At 29.9% G+C, this 24,493-nt stretch overlaps 1 protein-coding gene across 1 annotated transcript in view; it reads left to right on the forward strand.

Annotated features, from left to right (window-relative positions):
- Positions 1 to 24,493, forward strand: part of LOC118194289 (uncharacterized) — a 64,708-nt gene that overhangs the window by 32,342 nt on the left and 7,873 nt on the right. The window contains exons 3-8 of the mRNA XM_085812410.1: positions 7,148 to 7,374; positions 10,312 to 10,366; positions 15,920 to 16,010; positions 16,233 to 16,315; positions 17,849 to 18,009; positions 21,885 to 21,936. Of these exons, the coding sequence (XP_085668536.1) occupies positions 7,148 to 7,374; positions 10,312 to 10,366; positions 15,920 to 16,010; positions 16,233 to 16,315; positions 17,849 to 18,009; positions 21,885 to 21,936 (669 nt within the window). The remainder of the gene's footprint in view (positions 1 to 7,147; positions 7,375 to 10,311; positions 10,367 to 15,919; positions 16,011 to 16,232; positions 16,316 to 17,848; positions 18,010 to 21,884; positions 21,937 to 24,493) is intronic.

A 24,493-nucleotide genomic window follows, 5' to 3' on the forward strand; every position in this document is an offset into this window, starting at 1 on the left:
AATGAGAACATTGTTTTGCATATTGAGACAAATTTCTAATTGTTAGAAAACATGCTTAAGGAGAAGGAAATTGATATAAATTCGTGAAAATGTCTGGGCAGGCCTTCAAATTAAAAAGACGCATAATTATTTTGTTGAGTTTTATGTTTTGTAGCTTTTAATGTGTAATTATCCTAATATTGTTTAAAAATCAATGCCATAAAGTGCATGTATTTTAAACTGTGAAATTATATAAGATTGTGATATTAATAGGGTTTTTTTAAAAATATTTATTAAAAAAATAAACAAATATTAAACAAATTAAATTAATTAAAACAAATATTATTAAAAAATAAATTTAATTTGACAGTGGCCATATAAATCCATAATGACTAAGGTTATCTAATACCTATTTTAATCATAACTAAATGCATTCCCTCAAAAATTATCTGTGCATATTAAAGCGAGTTATTGCCTTTCATTAACACGTTGAGCTCGGCGTCGGTCCCTGGGAACAGGCACCGGAATTTTCATTTGGCTGGCAGACCAACAGTATTAAAGTTAAAAAATAAGTATAGTCTCAATGGAATGTGATCAAATATAGTTTTAATGAAATTTATTGAAACATTCTAAACAAAACTACGGCTTAACTTTATACATATTACAATACAAAACAACTATTTTGGTAACATTTTGGCTATCTTGCGTCCAAATAGTTTTGAATTGCCATCATAACATTTCGAACAATAATTTCAGACTTTATGTGCATCTCCTTCCTTATTGTATGATTTATGAATATTTTAAGTCAGCAATATTGCACCGCTTGATCGCTCGCTGCCGGCTGAATGGAAAGGACAGCAAATTCGGCGCCAGGCTCAACGTCTTAACCTTTACCGTATTGAGACTCGAGGTAAAACACAAAAAGATAAAAATTCATACCTTTACCGTATTGAGACACGAGGTAAAACACAAAAAGATAAAAATTCATGTAAAACTTATTCTTTGCATTTAGTGAGACTAGATGCAAAGAAACAACTTATCTAGCAAAACAACTTTTCACCACTAGTGCTTTAGTGGCCTTATAGAACCTTAAAGTATATTAACTGAGTTACAATCCCTGGAACTCTACACAAAGCTATGACCCTAACTAATCAGACAGAGGTCAGCTAACTTTCAAAACTTGCTAACTGTGCCTACATCAGGCCTTTCAGGCTTGTTTTGATCAGTAGGACACTTTCTAGGCAAGTAGGAGCAGTGACAACAGCCAGTCTTTTGTTATGAATCATGCTAATTATGATTTTAATGCTCATTTTAACCTGTGCTGCTTGACATAAAATCTATTCAACTATTTACTAAATCTCTAGACTGAGCAAGTATGTGACAAAATGAGACATTAAAAAAAAAGCTGTTAGTAAAACGTAACTAAAATGTCCCTTATCTTCTTACAAATATGCCCAGTTATTATAAGTGTAAAATATTTAATGCTACTTGATAACTTTCATAAAATTCATTTTATTTTCAAACATAGTAATAATTAAGTTATGTTTAATAATAATGCATCCTGCTCACGGATCACTTTTATTTTTAGGATGGTATTAAAAAGTGAAGTTCAGGCATAGATATAATATTTTTAATTGAATTTATCCAGTTCCCATTTGCTCATAGGTCCTTAATTTTTTTCATTAATGGTCCTTAAAAGTACTTAATTTCCCTGTTCAGAAATTTGTATGAACTCTGTAGTAATATATTGGGAAGTTTTTAAAGCGTAGCATCATTTATTCAAATCATCAACCACTTGTAATCATCCAAGGTTATCCATGCCACTTCTTGAATATAAACACAAGAACAGTTACTGAAATTAATTGGTTGAGAAATAGAAATATAAACAGATATGTATTTTTTATTGAGAGAAAATTCCACTGTATATTAAAAATTTTAGAACTGTTGTTTATTAATCTTAGAGCACTAAAATATTTGTAAACAATTAATTAATATATAATTTATGATAATCTTACACTATTGCAGTTTCATGAAAAACATGAATTTTTTACAATTGTAGAATTGCTTAGTATGGGGTGGAATAGCAGGCAAATAAACTTGCAATTCTTCGTCTACCAAAAGAAGTTGCTCATGTTTTTTATTTTTTATGCTGGCCACTGCCGAAAATCCCTGTTTTCACTGATATGTAGTTGAAAAGGGAAGTAGTATAGATATGGCATATTCTTATAATGCTGGGAACTCTCTTTTCACTAAGATCCAGAAGTGAAGTAGTGTTTCTTCTTTAAATTTGTGCCTCACAGTTAAGTCAACATGAAGTTCATTCAGCTTTTTTGTCTCTTGTGATGCTAAGGGTTTGGTATTCTCATTAGTAATAGCAACTGGATTGAGAACTCAGTCGCATTTGTTCACATTGAGGTGAGGAAAATATTGTTTCATTTTATCTTCCAGCTCAGAAAGATGTTCTAAAAGGAAACTAGAACAAATGTCAGTATCGACTGTAAGAGGAAACATGTCAAGTTCAACTTTTGACCTTCACAACTGTGTTTTTCTTAAGAACCCATTCAGTTTGTCACTTGATTTAAGACTGTTCTCTTCCTTTCCCTGCATTTGAAGAATTCAGGTGTTTGAAAATACCAGTTAAGTATGCTACCTTAGAACTCTTTTTTATTCCGCGGTTAACAAGGGTAGCAAAGTCCGGTTTTTCTTCGCCTGTTTGTAATGAATCATTTCAAAATTTCTTTTTTAAGTTTATAAAATCTGAAGAATATTGAACTACTCTCATATACGGCCTCGGTTGGCGGAAAATTTCTCGACAAACATTTTTGGCACGAAATTCCACGCCGCCATATTACTACCTAATTTTTTTGTCTACATTTCAAACTTAAGCCTAAAATTTTTGCAAAAACACAATTTTCACACGTGCAAAAGCCACGTTTTGAACACACAATTTAAGCTAAAAATCTGAAACAAAAACAAAAAATTTAGATAGCAAAAACAAAGTTTCTAACCAAAAATATTTAATAAGAATCCATGTACACAGCAATATGTTTTAACTTAAAAAAATCTGATGTGTACACCACATGACTTCCTTGTATGGAACATTAAATTATATGCATTTTTTCTTGCATTTCATTTAAACTTATTGATTGAATTAAATCTACTTTGACGACAGCGCATAACCCACAATAGAATAAATGCATTCTTTAAAATTCACTCTAGTATTTGTTTACCACAGCGACACTCTGGCGCTAGATTCACTTAACAGTATTATATTTCATTCATATTATAACTCATAATGCACAAAATTTATATCATTTAAAGAATAGAATTATCTAATGGTTGCCACATGTTCTTTTCAAATACTATAATAAAGCTAGAACGATGTATAAAAGAAATTAAGCAAACAAAACAAGAAAGGAACAGTTTTCACAGACGATTGAGTATTTCTCATTCAATTAATTCAGTTTTCACTTCGCGACAAGGTAAAAATACATAAAAACTCAAAATATTTATATTAAAAATTACGAAGTAAATCTTAAACACTTATTTCCTCGAAAAAAACTCCAGAAAAGATCAAGCATGATTTAATTGTCAATAATAAATGAAGGCGTTATCTTTGTTGTATCGAAGCTAAGTTTCTCTAGATTGGCAACAAATCCACTAGTCTGCTGTTTCAAATGTAAACAACCAGTGGCCGCCGTAAAAAAAAAAAAAAAAAAAAAAAAAAAAAAGGCTTAGCGGCACTTAAACTTTAAAATTGTTGATAATTCTAATAATATTGCACACAGATTTACTAAAGGCATAAAAACCTTAACCGGAAGATAAAAACAACATAATTCAACCATTTTTAAAGCAAAAATTGTATAATTTACAAACATATAAGAGTAAAGAAACTGAGATCACTGAGCCGGGGTGACAGAGTGGATATATATATAAATATATTTATATACGTTTGGTGCGGCCGATTGCAACCAAAATACGAGGTGCACATCTACATGTTATAGCAGTCCTATATACAAAGTTTCAACATTCTGAGACTACTCGTTTTTGAGTTATGTGAGATACGTACGTACATATGTTCGTACAGACACTACGAAAAATTCTCTTCAGAATTAATTTTAAAGCAGTTTTATAATTTTTTTGCAGGAAACGAGTCTTTTATTCTGTCCCTATGTACAGATATCATGCAAAAACATCATTAAATTGCATTCGATAGCAGTCAAAATGGATATTTTTGTTGAAATATGCTGCCTGAAACTTTTTGCGATTACAATACTTCCTTTTACTTTGTACAAGGAAGTAAAAATCACAAAATTGCACATTCTATGCAGCAGGGAAATCTACGAACTACGCACACCTAGCTGAAATAAATTAGCATATCAAATATAAATGTCAAAGACTACCATGTACACAGTGCTGTGTTTAAACTTGAAAAAAAAAAAAAAAAATCAACGAATTGCACAATCTAGGCAGCGAAGGAATCTACACACGCCTCACTTTAATAAATTAACATAACAACAATAAATTTCAAGAATAACTTGGTCAAGTAATTGATCCACTTGATTTGGATCAATTACTTGTCCTCTTTTTATTAATTGCAAGTTCTTCTCTGCTTCTTACTCATTTGCATTTAGCAACTAAAAAGTTCTCCATGTTACACAAAAACTATAGCTTCTTCCATATTGTACGAAAACTATACTTTATAATGACATGAAATATGACTATCAGCAATCAAGTAGACAGAATTTACATGCAAACCACTCTGTTTCAGATTACTGCCAGATGGCCAAAACAATATAGTAGTGCTAAGTTCTGAAAATTTTCACAGGCTAAAAATGCTCCTTTTTCTTTCCCAATCAGATCTTTTTTGGGGGGGAGGGTGCATCCGTGTGTGTGTCATCTGCCAATGACCAACTTTTGTTGCAGGGATGTGAGGGAAAGGTCAGTTCTCCATACTTTTATCTCGAAAGAATGCAGAGTTCAAGTGGAAGTTGGGAACCAAGAAAGAATTAAATAATTCTCTTTTTTCATTTTGAAATAGAGATGTTTCTGATTGAGAAAAACAAGGCAATAAAATAATATTGGTGACAGAAAAAGAATACATTGTTGTTATAATCCAAATATTATAATTTATCATAGTAAGTATTAATTTGCATTGGCAAGCAACTCATGCAGATAAATTGAGAAGATAACTTGTAGGAAGTTTTAATAAATTTGCATGTTAGATTCATAAAACCATCAGTTATTTTTGAGAAAAATGTGGATTGTGTGTTGATAACCAGTGATCTACATCGTAACTGGCAACCTCATACTATTTCAGTTATGGCAAACGTTTTGAGCTTGTTGTGTTAAAGTAAAAAAACCTTGCTTAAATCTGCTGATATGTCGCATATAGAAATGTTAATAACGTTTGATATTTGCAGCTCTAGTAAAAACAATGTTATTTTTCTGAATTTTTTTTTTTTTTTTTTTTTTAAATTTATTTTTCTCATTTATTGTTGGATTTTAATAACGATGAAAATCAAATGGTACGAGAACACAAAAACATATGGGTATTCTTTAGAAAAATAGGTAGGTTGGTGTATTTATCTATTAAAAAGAAAGTAAAGCACATTATTCATTATGTTTGTGAATTTTTTATTGCTGAAGATTGGTAGTTTTTCAAATGAAGAATTTTATGAATTTTGTGCCTTTCAAAGCAAGCGTTACTAAGTTCTTCTCGTATTTGGTTTCTTAATATTATTTAATACTAAGATCAAAGTCTCACAAAAGTATGTTGATGAAAAATTGTTAGCGATGGCTTTCATCGCTAAATTTTTTTTATGCAGCTAAATATGATAGGTAATCTGTTCCAAGAACTCGTGAACTAAAGTGCATCCGTCTGCCAAGAATGCACTTAAACATACCCAAGATGAGCACAACACATGTTGACAATGACTAGGCTGTTTGAAGACACAGATATTTTTGTATTATTTAATTTTTTGTCACTGTTGACGTTCTGGAAATGTGTGATGCATGTCACCCAAAAATGGGTTTGCAATTAATAGGTTTACCATCACTTTACTAGCAGATCTGCTGCAGCTGGGCTTTGCAAATTGGAGTTCTGTGCATGTTGCATGGTTTGGTCTACAAACTGATTGCTGGAGATTACTGAACACCTGAATTTGCTACCACACTGCATCTTTATCCACACTACATCTTCATCCACACTACATCTACAAAATGCTATATGCAAAAATAGTGATTTGATGATTCAGGCAGAGAGTTGCTGTCAGTGGTCATGTTGTTGGTCATCACCCTCTCTTCCCTCACAATACTGTCACTGCAGTGTAGAGTACAGATCTAGTCTTTGTTCAGTATGTTTCCTCCTTTCTTTAGCTGTCTATCTTCATGCCATTTTTATGGAAGGTAGCAAGCTATTTCATTAAAAAATTAAATAAATTGTCAACCAGTACTCAGAATCAGAAACATTGTTTGGTATGAAATGACTATTAGGGTTACTGACTTGAATCCCATTAGGCAACTATGGAACATGCTTAGAAGGTGTTTAGTTTTTCTCCATGGCTCTTCCTAGAATTTACGCTATGAATAAACAGAGTTGCCTGACACCCCATATGTGAACTTGTTCTTGGCATGAATTCATGACATGCCTTTACAGCAGAGGTCATCATACTTCATATTTTTAGACTGTCACCGAGAAACCTTTTTCGTGATCAAAGAGTCTCTTGCTTTATTTATCACTATTATTTTATTGATAATTTTCATTACCTATGTCAGTGTCATCTGTTATATGTCATGATCTATTAAAGTTTCTGTGAATTCAAGCAAATACTTTTATTTTTATTTGCCTTTTTCATTTTATAGTTTAACTTTTGGGTATGCATATATTAATATTGGAAGTGAAAGATTTATTGTGACATAGTTTCTTGTGTATTTATGAACAAAATATTTTCAGAAGAGAAAATAAGAGGTTTGTAAACTTTTCAAAAATTGCCTTGGAAGTATAATATCTTAAGGATAGAAAAATACTACCCTGGTTTTTTTTGTTGGGGTAGAGTCAATAAAGTTTCACCACAGAATGAAGTTTTATAAAATACTATCGAAAAATCTCTCTTACCTTGGGGGGGGGATATTGAAGAATAAAATGAACCTTTCGTTTTTTTTACAGGCAGAAGATGAAATAAAGGTTTTAGAAGAACCAGAGAAAATGCTGCAATACAATATTACTGTTTCAACTCTTAACTCAGGATATAATGTTGAAATAAGTTCCCAGTGTAATGTAAATGGAATTTCATATCGTTGTGAGTCTGACTCTTGGACTGAAGATGAAAGCTCTTCGAGTGATGATTCTTCATCAGATTCCTCTGATTCTTTTTTTGACAGACTGCATGAAAAGTACATATTAATTAATTTAGATTATTCTATTTTTTAATGAAAATGTATAAAAACTGCAATTGTATGTTTTATTTCTACTATAGCTTTAAAGTACACTTTAAATCTTATGATATACTTTGAATGTTTTATTCTAGTTTTTAAAATTTATTTGTTTAAAACTTTCATTGCTTTTATGGCAGACCTGTTGTCTATCCATTGCATTAAAGATTTAAAATATATATATGTGTGTGTGCACACACAAATACATGGGAAATTTATTTCATTTTTAACTTTAAAATAATGAAATGATTGTAACCTTAAAATGATGAAGAGTTTTTGAAGCAGAATGCGACAAACAATGCAGGTTTTGTTGTGCATATTTTATGCAGCTGACAGATTTCTTGTTCAATTCACTGAGCTTTGCATATGATGTACTTCCTTCTCGGTGTAGTTTTTTTCTGAAGTGGGTACTGTAGAGCTCAAAACTGGTATATTCACTGTAGTTTAACAAAAAAGGAATAATTTCCTTATTAAGTCAGATCTGTGGTTATTTACTGACTTTACAGTATATTAGCATTATAAATTTCTGTATTGAAATGCTGAAGCACAACTTTTGTATGTAATTTTAGTGATTTGTGAACCATTGTGTGATCCAGCAACCGTTAAAGGGATGCATGGGGCAAAACAGATGGAGAGGCACTAATTTAGTGAATATTTCTAGCAGAGAGGTATTGTGTCTGTAGTGATTATTGTCATAAAGACAGTATGTTTTATATCAATCTTTATTGTTATATTCGAAAGTTATTTGAAAGAAACTGTAGCTACACTTTAATTTAATTTTTAATTGTAGATATACAGTACAAAGTCCGAGATCGGGACTTCAGTGATTCCGGATTTGAGTTTTTTTCCGGGTATTAGATCATCAGTTTAAATGTATTAGGGTAAAATGTAGAAATTATAGAATTTAAAATATGGAATAGTTGTGTATGAAATAATGAAGCATTTATGCCCTTAAGGGAATCAAAATTTAAAAAAAAAAAAAAAAAAAAAAAAAAAAAGCCTCAATATTTATTTGTTTGTTTTATTAAAAATTTCTTTCAATGTAAGTTGTTTGAGTTGCTTTGTTTTTTGTGCTGATAATTTTTTGTTCAGTTGCAAAGGTCCATTGTTCAAGCTCTGATTACGACATCGAGAATTTCCACTATTGAAGTTTTTTCATTCTCAACAACTTCTCTGTCACTTTCTTAACTATCAGTAGCAATATTTTCTTGATTTAGAATCATACTATAGATTTTGCCATTCATTAGTTAATTGAATTGTTATCCCAATGAAAAACTTGTTAGATCATCTTCATATATTAGCACGCATTTTTTTACAAATACCATCAATTGGAATATTTCATCACTCTGTTTGCATATCTGAGTTCACAGCTGTCACTGTATTTATTAGCAGCCACCATGAATGTATCATGAAATTGCCAACTAGAGACTAAATTTTTTTCTTATTCCTATTGTGCGCTTGAGGAAATTAGGCCAGAATTACACCTATTTAATTGTTCATTACATTTATATCTATTTTCCGCATCTGCTTTAACCCTGTAAGCGGCAAGGCCGTATATATGTATGGCCTAGAATATTTATTGTGATATCTCTAAGAACATATATATACGTGCATATTAAAATATGTCAGTGAAATTGAGGCAATATATCAAAAGAAAACAAATTCAGGTATGAAATACCAGAAGAGTTTTTGCATTTAAAAAAAAAAAAAAAAAATTGTTCTCATAGTAGTTTTGGGAAATTTGTGCTTTCTTAGTGAAAACCCTGGCCACCCAGAGGGTTAATAAATAAATGCCCTACGTAAGGCTTATCTGAACAACAAATCAGATATTCTTAATTCAAACAGTATTATATTAAATCTTTTTTAGCCTATGAATATCATTTACAAAATGCACTTTCTTTGCATAGGGAAAGAAATTTCTCCTTATCAAACTACTCAAAGCTTTATAGCACATTTGTCTAAGGTTGTAATCGTTCCATACGATATTGGCAACCTAAAAGGTTATCATGCTCTTCAGTATTCAGTTATTAATATTTTTTTAATTGTTTAGATATCCCTGAATGAGTCATTTCTTTGACTATTGTGTATTGATAGTCATGCGAGGATAAAAGAAAAAACTAAATAAACAATGATTCACCAGATTGGCATCAGGGATGTAAATGTAAAATGAATGATTTTTTTATTGTTGAATGTTTCAGTTTAAGATGCATGCCAAGCTTTATTCTCTGAGGGCAAGCAAAACATGACTATGGAGTTAAATTGTTAATCATACAGATTTATGTTAGTAAATGATTGTTTTTTCAATATCCGCATGGAGGTATTTCGTTTAGTGCCAATGAAATGAAGAATCAGGACTCTCCATGTTTTATTTTGAAAAAATATCAAATGTGCATATGTAAAGCACACACAAAAAAATTTCTAAAAAAAAAGGGTTGTTGGTGTTCTGTAGGTCTGGATTTTAGATCATTACAGATACTGGATGTTCAGGTTTGGACTTAATACTGTATTTAATTTAAATTTAGAATATGGCTCTAAGTTTTGAAGTATAGAAAGACTTATTCCTGGTAGACTATTGCAATAAATTTATGTATTTATATGTAGATATAGAAATTATGTATTGGAGTATTTCAGCTTCTGCTTGAAATGTAACAGTATTTTAGACAGAAATATTTATCTAATGAATCTTAAAAGACTTTAAAATGTTTTGATTCTCCTTATTGTTCCATATTCTGAAGTAACTCTTTAGTGTAAAGAGCTAAATGCCTGTGTACAATTAGCAGTGTGAATTATCTATTTTTTAATTATATTGATTTCTTCTTAAAATACTAATAAATAATTTTATTATATACTAATAAATATTTGTATAAAATATTACATAAATATTTGTTGTATTTATAGTCAAATGCCTACAAAAATACCAAATATAAAGACGAAAGGGGAACTCGATTTGGATGTAAGTAAGTTTGTTATTGTATACATGAGTTGTCTCAGTTTTTATATGAATTTTCATATTTTTATTTTGTTTTATAATTTTGAAGTGAAATGATTAGTTGTAATATAGTAGTTGAATTTATTTTGAGTTGAATATCTGTGTGGTATTTCTTTACCAGTAAGTGTGGATGAACACATTGTTGATAGTTATTATTATCTTGGAAAGGTTGCTAAAAGAAAGTAAACAGCTGCATAATAATTAATACTGAAATAAGAAGAAATCTGAAATATTAATGTATATCTGGCTATCTTTAGAGAAATGGTTACCTAGAATCCTCGACCAGTAGAACCCATTTCTTGCATTTTTTAACCCTTTCCGGCACGCTACCTTTTAAAGTCGGAGTTTTGATTTTAAAAAAAGGTAGGCAGTTTAATTAGGCCTAGAGGAGTACACAAGTAAAATTTTGTGAAGGTGGTTTCTGTGATGATTCTGTGGATGTGCCCGAAGAGGGCACACTGATTGAATAGAGCTTCGAAAAGAGTGCTGAAACGAGCATTGTTGTAAATGAACAGACCGATGAGATGCGGAGAAACAAAGAATACGAACTCTCAGTTATCCTGGATTATCGGTGAGCCCGATCTGGGCACGCCTAGATTCGCCGTTTGATTTTAGACAAGATTTCAATGTAAAAGTTTAAAACTAATATAAAATAAAGAGATTAGCATACAGCCAAAAAATAACATAGAAATATCTTTTTAAACAATTTTTTTATACCCTAAAAAAAATCTGGAAGATTTCTTTGAAAAATGTGGGTCTAACTAAACATGGCTAAAATATATGGACTGGTTTGTGTTGAGCTGCAATCTATTATAAATAAAGAAGGTTTGGAGTAACCTATAAATCCTTTTTTATTCAATTTTTCTGTGCATACAGAAAGAAATTTTTAGGGTTAAGAAAGAAGTTTAAGAAATAAAAAGAATTTTTAGGAATTTTTAAGAAATTTTTAGGGTTAAGAAAGAAGTAAATGCTTCTAGAGTTAAGATAAAAGGCTCTGTTGAAAGATATAAAATAACTTAAGTAAATGGATTAATTCATAATAGTTTATAATAGAATTTAAAACCAAGAATGAAAACATTTTTTAGAATTTAAATAGTATTTTAAGTAGTAATTTGAACTTCTGTTTAAAAATCAGCTTCCCCACCAAAAAAAAAAAAAAAAAAATCGCTAATTGCAAAAATCCAAAATCAAAATAAAATTTTTAAATGTTGAATAATAGCAATTTTAAAAGACTAAATAATAAGACAATACTAGTGAATTTTTAAATGTTGAATAATTTTAGTGCTATTTTTTAGTAACAGCCTACTCTCTCCAAGAAGAATTCCAATTGTCTTGTCAATTTAGGCTAAACTTTCTTAAATAGAAAACTGCACTTTAGGTCAACCTTTTTTTTACTTCCATCACTTAGTACTTGAATTTCCAGTCACTTGGTTTTTAAAACATTTTGAAGGCAAGTTTGTTAATTTTAACGTGCTAGTTTCTAATTAACTACTTGTTTTGAACTTAGTTTAAGATTATCATTTTTGATCTTCTCATGATTTTGAAACTTTTAATGTTCTAATATGTTTACTTCTGTTTTTGAAGTTGAATGAGAGTGTAGGGGATATGTCTTCTAAAGTAAGCATTTCATACAAACTAATTATATTCTTAATTAAACTTTAATTTTAAGATTATTTGTTATTTTGTTTTACAAGATTCTTTTGGCTTAAAAGGATTAATGTCTATTTGAATTGAATATTAATTGTGACTTATGATTTGAATCTGACTTTAAATTTGAGATTATTTGCTATTTTGTTTTACAAGATTCTTTTGGCCTAAAAGGATTAATGTCTTTATTTGAATTGAATATTAATTGTGACTTATGGTTTGAATCTAGCAAATAATTTGATGCTTACTTGGAAGTAAGATGAAACACTCTCTTAATTTATTTGTTGTGAATTGATGGTAGATTGGTTTATCCCCTTGATAAATTGATTAATCTGTGGTCAATGACAACAGCTGTTTATTCAATGTTTAAAAATTTACTTTTGGTTTTGGATTTTTGCAATGAACGGTATTTCTTTCCTGATTTTTAAACAGAAATTCAAATTACTACTTAAAATACTATTTAAATTCTAAAAAAAGGGGGAAAAAATGTTCATTCTTGGTTTTAAATTCAATTAGTGTTCCTTGGAGAGATGGTATATTGAAAGTTTTCCTATTATAAATTATTATGAATTATTGGTTTATTACTCTGCAGCTTTAGCATAAATTTTAAGCTTTTTAATTTACTTTTACTTATTTTATTTTAAGTAAATGGAGATATAGTTATTACTTCCACTGATAAAAATAGGTGTGAGAAAAATTAAGTAATTTCTGCACCTGTGGGCAATTTAACCCGCGGGAGAGCGCGTGGGGTGTATCATACCCCAACCCTACATAAAAGTGGAATCTTCTTAACTTGTGAAACTGAAATTCTGTGCTGCTTTCAGTAGCTGAGTTTCTAGTTGCGGTTGACTTTCAGAACTGCTTTTTCTTTGCCTGTGTGTTTCAGAAAAAGATTTATCAGTATTTTGTTGGAACTGGAGTATGACACACCCCACGCGCCTGTCCGCGTAAGTGTTTTTCTGACTGAATATTTAGTTCAGAAATTTATTTCTAGAGTGTAACAATAAATATTTCTACTCACAAGTGATTTTAAAGTACTTGACATTAAATTCTTAAAAATTTCTAACTGCATTATGGTAAAAAGAATGACTCCCTATGAACTGGAGATGCAACACCTGTGAGATTTATTAGAAATATTTGAAAGCGATGAAGATTGCATTTCGGAAACTAAAGATGAAACGAAGAATATTTTCTACAATGTTTTGGTTTTGAAAAAGATAAAACATTAATTCCTGATGTTCCTAAAAAAGGAAAAACTTTTCTTGTGCTTTCAACATTATATAATGATCATACTATTGGAGAAAATAAAACGTCAGGAATTATATGTTTTAATAATATGGCTAAAGGACCAGTGGATATGGGGAATGAAATGTCAGCCAATTATTCAGTTGCCAGAATAACAAGGACGTGGCCAATGGTAATTTTCTTTCCTGCACTGAATGTTGATGTAATAAATGCTTGAATTATATTACATTCAACTGCTAATCCACCAACCAGAAACAGAAGTCTGTTTTTGAAGGACTTACCATTACAATTAATGAAAAAAGTATTGAACAAAGATCAGAGATTAATACTTTTCTAAGAAATTGACGTACTACATGCAAAACAAAAGCAGAAGTTTCGACGAAGAATTAAAACGAATACATGAAATTCGAAACAACTAAGTATGAAAGATGTGATAAATTTTTTGCCCTCGCACCAAGGACAGAAGAACGTAAATGCAATGTTTAAAATGTGAAAACATTCTGTGCCAAGAACACATGAATGTATTTCGTTCAAAGTGTGAAGAAGTAAAATAAGCATGGTGTATTAGAGATGCAATGAAACTTAGAGGCATGATGTTTATTTTTTTATTATTTTTATTTATCTTAATTTTAACTGTAAGATTATTTTGGAAATTAATTTTTTGAAACTCAATTATTATTCACTTATTTATAACACACAAGAACAAAAAAAAAAAAAAAAAAAAAGAGTCAGTTTTAAAACTAAATAATACTATTTTTATTGTATTTTAAATATTGGGGTATGTGATACCCCACGCACCCACTCTAGTAATTTTTCTTGGTGCGACTTCCACCAGGTTAATTGGAAATTCTCGAAATAATATTACAATATATAAGTGGGAAGCTTTCCCAAGATAAAAAAATCACTTCACAAAGAAGCACATTTTCCGATTATTTTAAGTTTGCCTTGTGAAGAACGAGTATTCATGTTTTTTTCTTTGGACCTTTACAAAGCTTTTTTGTTTTTGTATACTCCATTCTGCAATGGTTCAATGTTCTCAAGCAATTCTACAGTTCAGAATTACATTATTTTATGTTTTGCAATTAATGAAAGAATTATTTAACGGTTAGGGAGCATTTTCTTGATATTAGAAGGTAACAGTATGGTACAAGTAATAGTTTTTTTTTTTTTTTTTTTTTTTTTTTTTTTTTTTTTTTGCATGTACATTTAAGAAATAATAACTGAACTTTCAGATATTAATTAGTTACTATTTAAAGTTATTTCCTTATTAAAAATGTATTTTCTCTCTTTTTTTATTATTTAAAAATATGTAGAATTGAAAATCTTTTTATGGTTGAGGAAATTCTCCTGACTTCTTAAAAAAGAACTCCTGATTTTTTATTGTCGTAGGTTAGCAAATACGAAATAATATCATTCATGGGGCTTTTCTAGCCTTGTATTGTATAGCTTCTTTGCATGTTAAATTTCGAAACTCTGCGGTCGCAATTTGAAACTTATTTTCCAGGTGGTAAATATAATGAATTTTATGGGTTCATTATCCTATCCATTCAGATATTAAAAATAAGAGCATGCTACTGAATGGGAATTGAAAAGTTAATCAAGCTGTCAAATGACCGTGGATTTAAAAAAGGAAATTTCCAAAAAAAAAAGGTATATCTGTGTATAAAAGAATTTATGTCATTAATTCAAAGAATATAATTTTTCTACTAATTTAATTACTTAATGCTAAAAAAATTAAGAAATTTTAATCAATTGTATTTGTAGAATATAAGTATACTGGTAGTAACATATGCTAAAAAAAATTGCTTTTGAAGAATAAGGTGAGCTCAGCATTCTAATTTATAAAAGTGCCTGCTTAAAAAAGTTAGAAATGCTGGCTTAAAAATATTTCTAACACAAAAAATCCTAGAAAATATATGAATGGGGGCAGAGCATGATAAATTTTGAGGTGCAGTAAGCTTTTTTTCATTGAAAATATAAATAGTGATATGATAAGTATTTACACCAAAGGAAGATAATAATCATGTGGTACTCTGGTATGGGAAATAAGCATAAGAAAATTTGGAATAGCACAAGAAACTAGAAGTATAAAGCAAGCAAATGTAGAAATTATGACCAACCTGCAAAACCTGCCAGAACTGAAACTATGTAAGCACTTGAAAACTGAAAAGGAGAAACAATCTGTAGAATAAAGTCAGATAAGCCCCACCTGGAAAATTCATTGAATTAAAGGATGAAGTGTTATACATTTGGAAATTTATTAATGAACATCTTGGTGCATTCAAATCTTGTAAACTCTAAAGCTTAAATTGATGTCATTTGAATTTCAGTATTCGGGCTTGAAATGTAAATGCTATTTCTAGTCAAATAAATAAAAAAATGAGTAGCATGTTTTCATTATGAGCATATTGATTTAAAATTATTCAATTAATTTATTAGTGTATTTATTATTTATTCTATAAGTAATAAATATAACAATAAATATATATATTGTGTAGTGTTTATATTATGTTCTCAAATGCTTTTCCTTATTTGGAAGTATAAATTTAATATTCATAAGCCATCCTGGTTTTTAGTTTCATTGTCTTAACTGATTCAACTGCTTTGTATTATTTTCAACTTTAGGACTTACCACCAATTGAAGATTTGCAGATATCTGTGTCAGAAAAGGAAATGAAGAAGATTGGTGTTGTTCATGCTGTAGTTGATAAATTAGGTGAGGCGTTTAAAACTTGCTTTTGAGTTCTTTATTAACTTTTAGTCCTAAATAATTAATGATCTGTAATAAAATACTATAACTAAATTTAATTTTGAATTTCCTTTGGTTTAATCGTGCATTAATTTAAAATATTCTTATGTCATTTGCAGTTAAATTTTATTATAAGTATTTATAATTAATTTAATTCCATAATAAAATTATTTTTCATCTTCTTTACAGTTGTAATTAAAGCCATAAAGGATATGCAGCCATTAGATTTAGATTCTGTGTTGTTTGTTTCAGCAGGAAAACCTCTAGGTCGAGTAAGTTTAGTTTTTTGTTTAATTCTGTTTCGCTGATCTAGGTTTTGTACATAAAATATTCATACTACAGTGAAAAGTCGTTAATCTGGATTCGTTGGGACTTCGGCGATTCCAGATTATAGATCATCAGTTTAAATATGGTAAGATGGCATGCAGAAATTACAAAATTAAAAATATGAAACCGTAACTTATGAAATAAAGAACAATTATGATCTAAAGGGTATCAAAATTTACAAAAAGAAAAAACTTAATATTTATTTGTTTACTTTATTAAACATTTCTTTCAGTGTAAGTTGTTTAAGTTGCTTCGTTTCATGTGATAATACTTTCTCTTTAATTCTATTAAACAGACATAATTTCTTGTTTAGATACAAAGTTCTGCTGTTCAAGTTCTATAATTGCTGTGTCGAGAATACCGACTAATTTGTCAATCGAAATTTTTTCGTTTTCAATAACCTCTGTGTCACTTTCTTCACTATCGGAAGCGAATTATAATGACGAGGAACTTGATTTAAATCATATCAAAGACGGAGTACGTCGAGATGAAATACTACATTTAGTAAGGAATTATAAGCCAAATAAAATAAAAACATCTGCCCTGAAGATAAGGATAGTGCTGACAGATCAACTTCCAATTCATTGCGTGCCGCGGCGTTCTGAATTCTGTTAATAAATACTGAATTCTAAATTACAAGTCTTTAATTTTTCTTTTAAGGTTATGCAGTTATGTATAATGTAAATAGAAAGGTGCTGATTGGTTTTTCTTAACATGTGCTTAAAAAGTGCTTATAGGTGCTGATTTTTTTTTCTTAAAATGTGCTTGAAAAGTGCTTATAAGTGCTGATTTTTTTAACTAAAATGTAGCTACAAACCCTTATATATGTGAGGGAGCCAGAGACAGTCTTTGAAATTTAAGGAGTCGGAGTCTGTCATTTTCCCTGCCGACTCCACAGCCCTGCGCAAAAGAGCTCCTGTGCACTATATTCAAGAATTCTGAGCCCTCAGTTTTTCAGTCTTTTAGCAGAGGCTTGCTAGTGGCGACATCTGTGGGTCAAATCAGAATTCATGTCACGTGAGTGGAATCCTTTACCACTAAGACAAAAGAGCTGTTGTACACTGTATTCTAGATTCACTGTATATCGGATTATTCGAAGTTAATTACTGTATCTATGCTGTCATCTCTGACATATAAAAATCAGTTTGTGTAATTTTTGATACTGTAGCTTTTGAAATTAAACTAAGTTATGAGAAGAGCTTCGACTGTTCTTCGTCAAACAATTCAGAATCATTCTTAATGTTTCTGTTAATGACATTAATGATGATCCTGTATCCTAATTTAAACAGTAAACATATTAAAGAAAATACTAACCAGCTTTTCAAAGTTTGTTATTATTTATACATGCTAATGTATTTCAAACACAAAAAAGCATTTATGATTGTAAGTTAGATAATGAAAATTAAGTATTAGTAATACAGATGAAGTAAAAATTATGTAATTATTTTTTAAATCCTTTTCCCTTCCTTTTTTCACAGGTCTTTGATGTTTTTGGACAAGTAGTTGATCCATTTTATTGTGTCAGGTTTAACACGAGTGAAGACATAAAAGATAAAGGAATTTCTATTGATGATGATGTATTTTTTGCCCCAGAGAAAACAGATATAACATCATATGTATTTGTTGAGCAGCTGAAAAAGTAAATTGTCTTGCCTTATAACTAAGTTTTTAAATATTTAAAATTTGTTTCTGTGAATTCTTTTTCTCTGCATTTTTATCATTAATGTTAGAAACATCTGCAGTCAAATCTTTCATTTTCTCTTGTCATGCAGGGCTGACTATGGTTTGGATATAGAGGGAATTCCAGATTTTTAGGCTTTTTAAATCCAGAATTTCCAGATTTGTGTAGTATAGATGTGGTATCTTAGACCATTCTGATATTATTCAAATGAAAAGTTTTGCTAAAAGAAAATTCTTTACCTCTTTTCAATTATTTGAATACTCAGAATAACTGTTTCCAACAAACACTCGAACCAAAACTGTCAAGCTCTTTAAAATGCCAAAAAGTCAGTTTGTTTCAAAAATAATTTTTTAAAAAAATCAAATTTTTTCGAATATTATTTTTAATAAACAAGTTTATTTTTAGGTTAAAACTAGAAGAAATATTTTCAATTGCTTGTATGGCAAAATGTATGTCAGCCTTTAACCCTTTGAGGGGCATTATATAAAATAATTTAAATTGTGGTAAAATTTTGAATGAATTGTAACTTGTAGACCCTTAGGACATAAAATTGAGACTTAAAAAAATTCTAGAGGAAAATCCTGAATTTTGAGGGCCAGCATATATTTTATACTGGTACCCCTCTACAACATTTTTTCCCCAGGCAGCTGCCAATTTTTAATTTTTGTTTTTTTCATCTATTTTTGCGAATCTTCAGACTTACCACTAGAAATTTAAAATTAGGAAATGAAATTTATGTTTTTTGCACTTTAATGATGCCATACAGCTGAATATGCTTACATAAAATATGGGTAAAAATATTTTAAAAGTGAGTTAAATTCAATATTATTATTTTATGAAAAATTTTAGCAAATATGCGTACATCGCTGCATGCAGAAAGCATATCATGCTGTAATTTAGTTTAATGTTACAACAAGATGTTACTCAGACGAAAAATTTAAAAAATAATTTAAAATTGAACACTATGACTCAGCTGAAAAATTATGTTGCTTTTTTGAAGTTATATTTAATGCTTTAGATAATATATAAAAGAGTATGCTTCACGCTATGATAGCAAGAATCGCCCTCTCCTCCCACACACATACACTTTCGGTTATCAGGCCCAGTAAGGGGCCCTTTTTTATTTTATGTAAATATCGGTTATTATATATCATTTTGTTCATGAAGAAAAGCTGTTAAATGATTTTATTATTTGATACACCTCAAAGTTCTTATTTCTATAAAAACTTTAAAAACTCAAATATTTGTCCCTTTTTTTTCCTTTCCAAAGATAACCTTTTGCATCTAAAATTGGTCTTAGAAATATTTCCCTCATTTCACCAACTGTGAAGACTAAACCACGTACTTGTATCCTAACTCAGGGGACAATTTTTTCTTGTATTCCTTATTAGTCTCTCATCTGAAATTAACAAAGACCTAAAGAATAAAAGCATGCTATCAAATCAGTAGGTTTTCCATTGCACTAAGAAATGGACCTAAACTGCATGTCAATTTCCTGTACTTTTAGAGTTACCCTTTGTGTGATGTTATCACAGTCCCTTTGTGAAGATGGCATGACCCCTGCATGACAAATTAGTGTTCCATCACCTCTTTTCATTTATAGGATTTTGGAAAACACAAAACAGTGGGTGTGTTTGGAGGCTAACAATGCCACATTTAAACTCTACAGTTGTGTAAAGTTTTTTGATGCCAGACAAGTCTTTCTCGTGGGAAAGGGTGTAGTTCTGAAATTAAAATTTTAACTAAACAGAAACGAATGAGAAACTCAAGTGATATAAAAAAATCGATGAAAAGAAACTAATATACTTGTATTCAGTCCTAGGACAGGGTCAGTAAACTTCCCATACCCCCATGAACATGATACTGAATCCTAAACAACTTGTAAATTAATCGTAAACAAATTATTATATCTTTACATTGTAAACTATTATAATGTAAAGAAATTCTGTCATCTCACAGAGTAGAGAAGGAGAAGCCTGGTGCTGCTATCTATTGGCAAGGTACACTCAGTAGGGATGCCGGTATATATTATATATACCGGTATTAAAATTGTATACATAATCTTCTTTTAATTATCAGTTTTGGTTGAAATGCAGTAACTGTAAAAGTTTCAGCATGTGTGCGTCATATATTTGAAGATTGTGAATTTTTCCCTATCCTCCAATGGAATTTATGAATATTCAAACATGATACCTTTGAAAGAGGCATATTAATTTCATAACTGCAAAATATTGAGCATTCATAGGGTAGTGTTGCCATTTAGAATCAAAAGTAAACAGTAGAAACTTATGATTACAGCTTTTGGTGTAGAAAAATTAGCATTTTTTAGAAGGTTAAAAAATTAACAAACATCTGGTATATATTATATACTGGTGCCCTTCAAAGGGTTAACAGATTGTTTATTAAAATCTGGTTAAGCTTTTGTCTTCGTAAAATTTTACATTTAACATTATTTTTAATTTTAACAAATTATTTGTGACATACAAGTTTTTAAATATTTTTAGTAACAATATAATTGTAGTTGATTTCAATATGGAATTAAAATTACAAAGAATGGAAGACATTATTCTAATGATCTTTTGTTTTTTTGCCATGAGATCCACAAAAGTAAATACACATAGAAAATATATTCTAACATTTGGATTTTATTGTTAACCAGCCAAATTCAGTTTGTACTCTGCACATATTGGGTAATAATAATAACGCAATAAAAAGATATAAAAATAAAAAGTTCTTGGTATTATTTCCTTATTATTCCTAAACACAACACACTAATGAAATTTTGATTCTGATATTGCACTTACTTTGCTAACAAACGTTTTGGCAAATCTCAAGCAGGTGTCATTAAGATAAGGTTTTGCCTGTTAGAGCATGTGAAATCTTATCTTAATTGCATATCAGTCATTGCATGTATAGATTTTGTTTGCAACTATTGTAGTATGTTGGTGCTTGTTGAGAAGAATTTATTAAAGATGAAGCATGAATTACAATTTTCTATTGATATAATATTTATAAAACATAAGCTGTTTATATGCACACTTTGTATTTTTGATAACAATGCATGATAATGCAGTAATTAAATGTATTAACCCTCTTCTTCTATGGAATTATGTGGTTGGTTTAAAAAGTGCACAAAAAATAATGCTCTTTGATTTGAGCCTTTGACCAACTGTTGTAGATGAGCCTCTAAGAAAATCAGGTTGTAAATGAAGATAAACAAATGAATTTTTTATTTCTGTAGATAACAGCTGTAAATGGTAAGTTTGGGGAAAAGTAGGGTTAGGGAAGACTTAAATATTGCCATATTAACAGTGTTCTTTTTACCACTTATTGTTACATGATACTCCTTCTCCACTTGAATCTCCAGTAGATACTGAGAAGAGGGTAGTACTGTGCACTTTGAAATTCACTTCTAGAGAATTTAATTTTTTCCATCTTTATTACATTGTATTTTTGTTTCACACTGAGTTTCCCAACGAAAACTTTTTATATGCTGAAATATTATAATTGAGCAGATATAATCATATACATGGCTTGCATTAAGTAAAATCTACACAAGAATGTCTTCCCTGCTTAATAAAATAAAGCAATTAATATAAACTTGGAGATTAGGGCAAACATGTCGTGAGAGGTTGCATATGACATGCCTCTTCAGTTGAGTAGCTGATTAAACCGAAATCTGTTAAGAGGGCACTTGTAGAAAACTGTGTCACACTTATAGAAGATATTCTAAAATATTACTTTTCTCTATTTTGATTCCACATATTAAAAATTTTATGATATTTATTTTTTGAATAATAGTAACTCATTTTATATTCTAATTAATATTTCAGCCAAAAAGGGTCAGATGCATCTTGGAAAGACAATAATGAGCCACCTCCAGAGGTAAGTTTCAGTATTAGAAGGGAGCAATTCTAAAATTTTTTAATTATGTGATATTTTTTTTTTTTTTAAATTATGTGTCTTTCCTGATTTATATAAGTATACTGTTTATTGAATCAAAATGGAATGCACTGGAATCGTTATTAAAAATATAGCAAAAATTTGTCAGTTAAGTTAATTGTATGTTTCCATGTATATGAAATTGAACATTATGTGTTGCCTTAAGCTAGATAAATAAACATAAAGAGTTGAAATTCCTGAATATATTATTGCCAACTCTTTTGTAGCATACTTTTTCTACATTAATGAAGTGGTCAAAATTTGTAAGCACTCTGTTTAGAAATAAAGTGTGCCCTACAAATGTATATCATTTTAATATTAAACTGTACTGAAATTATAGATGTCTAAATTTTAAAAAACTCATTTCTTTCATATAATTCAGTAAATATACAGAAGGATTTTAAATATCTGACAGAAAAGTAAAGGTTAGGTAGAGCGGAACAAAATAAGCTGAGTTTATAATGAAATAAGTGGTTCAGAAATGGTGCCTTTTAGTTGTAGAGGGTGTTGTTGAGATCAATAGGTGAAAGGGGTTAGCTAATGTGAGTCATGATTCCTTGTCTGGATTTGAGTCCTATGCATCACTACAAATTTGAAGCTTGTCGATATATATTTTATCTATTACGCTGTAGTCAGAAATGAAACAGCTGTTCAAAAGATGTATAGAGAAAGGCTTCATAAGTAGACAGCTGCTGAATCACTAAATGTTTGAACATATTAGTTGCTGCTGCATAATTTGTATTGACTTTACGTGTCTGTCTGACTTACCTGTTCATATCTTCTTGCCATTTCCACGTGCATGCATTATATTACAAAATTTGCTTTTGTTTCTACCTACCTGTCTGTATATTTGAATCAACGTTTTACCAAAAGATAGTAATATATCCACATGTTGTCTTTGTGTTTGTGATTAGGATTTGCAGTCAATAGTTAACCTACCAGTGGCCAAACAAATTAACACTACTAAACACTGGCCATTTAGTCTGGATTTGAGTCCTAGTAAACAGTAATTAAGATTAACACGACGAACAAGTATTAATTTAGAAGTCAAACAACAGAAATCAGCATTATATTTTGAAATTTTCACAGGACTAGTTTTGATGTTTTTACCGAACCATAATCCTCAGCTGTAAAAGTGCACACTTAAGTAAAAAGTCAAGGTGATTCAGAAATTTCTGTCGTTTCAGGCGTAATTTAGTGAAACGATTAATGGATGGAGGCATGATAAACAATGCAGAAAATCAAACTAACTAACCAATAATAAAACACGCACAAAACAGTAAAAAATTTCGCTCTGAAAATGAATACAAAACAAAATGTTTGCAACTAAAAAGCATGGAATCAGATAAGCAAAGCACAATAATATGTTAAAAAAATTCAAAATACAATGCTGATTTTTGTTGTTTGACTTCTAAATTAATCCTAGCAAACAGGTAGGATGCTTGGGATTTTTATGGTTTTCTATATGTGAATATGAATCAATTTTTTTAAGAATGCTCTATAAGTTATTTTTCCCTCCTTCTTAGCATGCCTTTGTGGTGTAGTGGTCAGCACACTGGGTGCATATTCGAGAGGTTAGAGTCCCATTGAGGGCGTTGTTCATTTTTCATATCACCTTGGATGATAGCCATGGCATGTTTTGCGTAAACAGTTAGTGAATTGTTGATCACATAGCAAACTGCCTTTTAGTGTAGATAGGCTATGAAAGCAGTGGTAATGTGATTGAATTCTCATAAATCCTGCAAACTTGTATCATCAAACTTTTGCAGATAGAAACTGTTTTTTCTAAAGTTCCAAATGAAAAATTCACGCAACTTTATTACAAGGTGACCATAGTGGTTTGGAGATAACCTACTGTATGCAACGAGACATACCTAGACATGACATTTGCTCTTTCTTTAGCATTCTTGTTTGAATTGTCGCTGAATTAAAATAACCAACATTCAGGAAATCAAAAAATAACATGCACTTTATCTCAAAATGATTCCATTTTACATTTCATGAGAGTGTTGCTGTGCATCTGTATAAATAGTTCTTGCATTATTTGTCCCTGAAAATATTAGTTACCAACTACCAGTTTTTGGTGAATTTTATAAATAGCATACTTTTGAATGAGAACTTAATAGATTGGACCCAATATTCTGAAATGCTTTGAAAAAATTGTTGTTAGCATATGTTTAGAAATTGTTTGTTTTTAAAGGAATATCCTCCCACTGAATGCTATTTTTATTTTCTTGAGATAAAAATTTTAATTTATATGTTTTGTAATTAAAATTTAAATGTCACGTTGCCATATTTTTAAATAACTAATATAAGTTTTAAAAATCTAGGAGTTATTATACATATACAGTCAAAAGTCGTTAATCCGGACTCATCGGGACTTCGGCGATTCCGGATTATCGATTTTTCCAGATTATAGATCATCAGTTTAAATCTCGTAAGATGGCATGCAGAAATTCTAAAATTAAAAATATGAAACCGTAATTTATGAAATAAAGAA

This window comes from Stegodyphus dumicola, chromosome 1 (assembly GCF_044657685.1).
Source record: "Stegodyphus dumicola isolate Sdum_Otavi_A_Nest chromosome 1, ASM4465768v1".
Taxonomy (NCBI): domain Eukaryota; kingdom Metazoa; phylum Arthropoda; class Arachnida; order Araneae; family Eresidae; genus Stegodyphus; species Stegodyphus dumicola.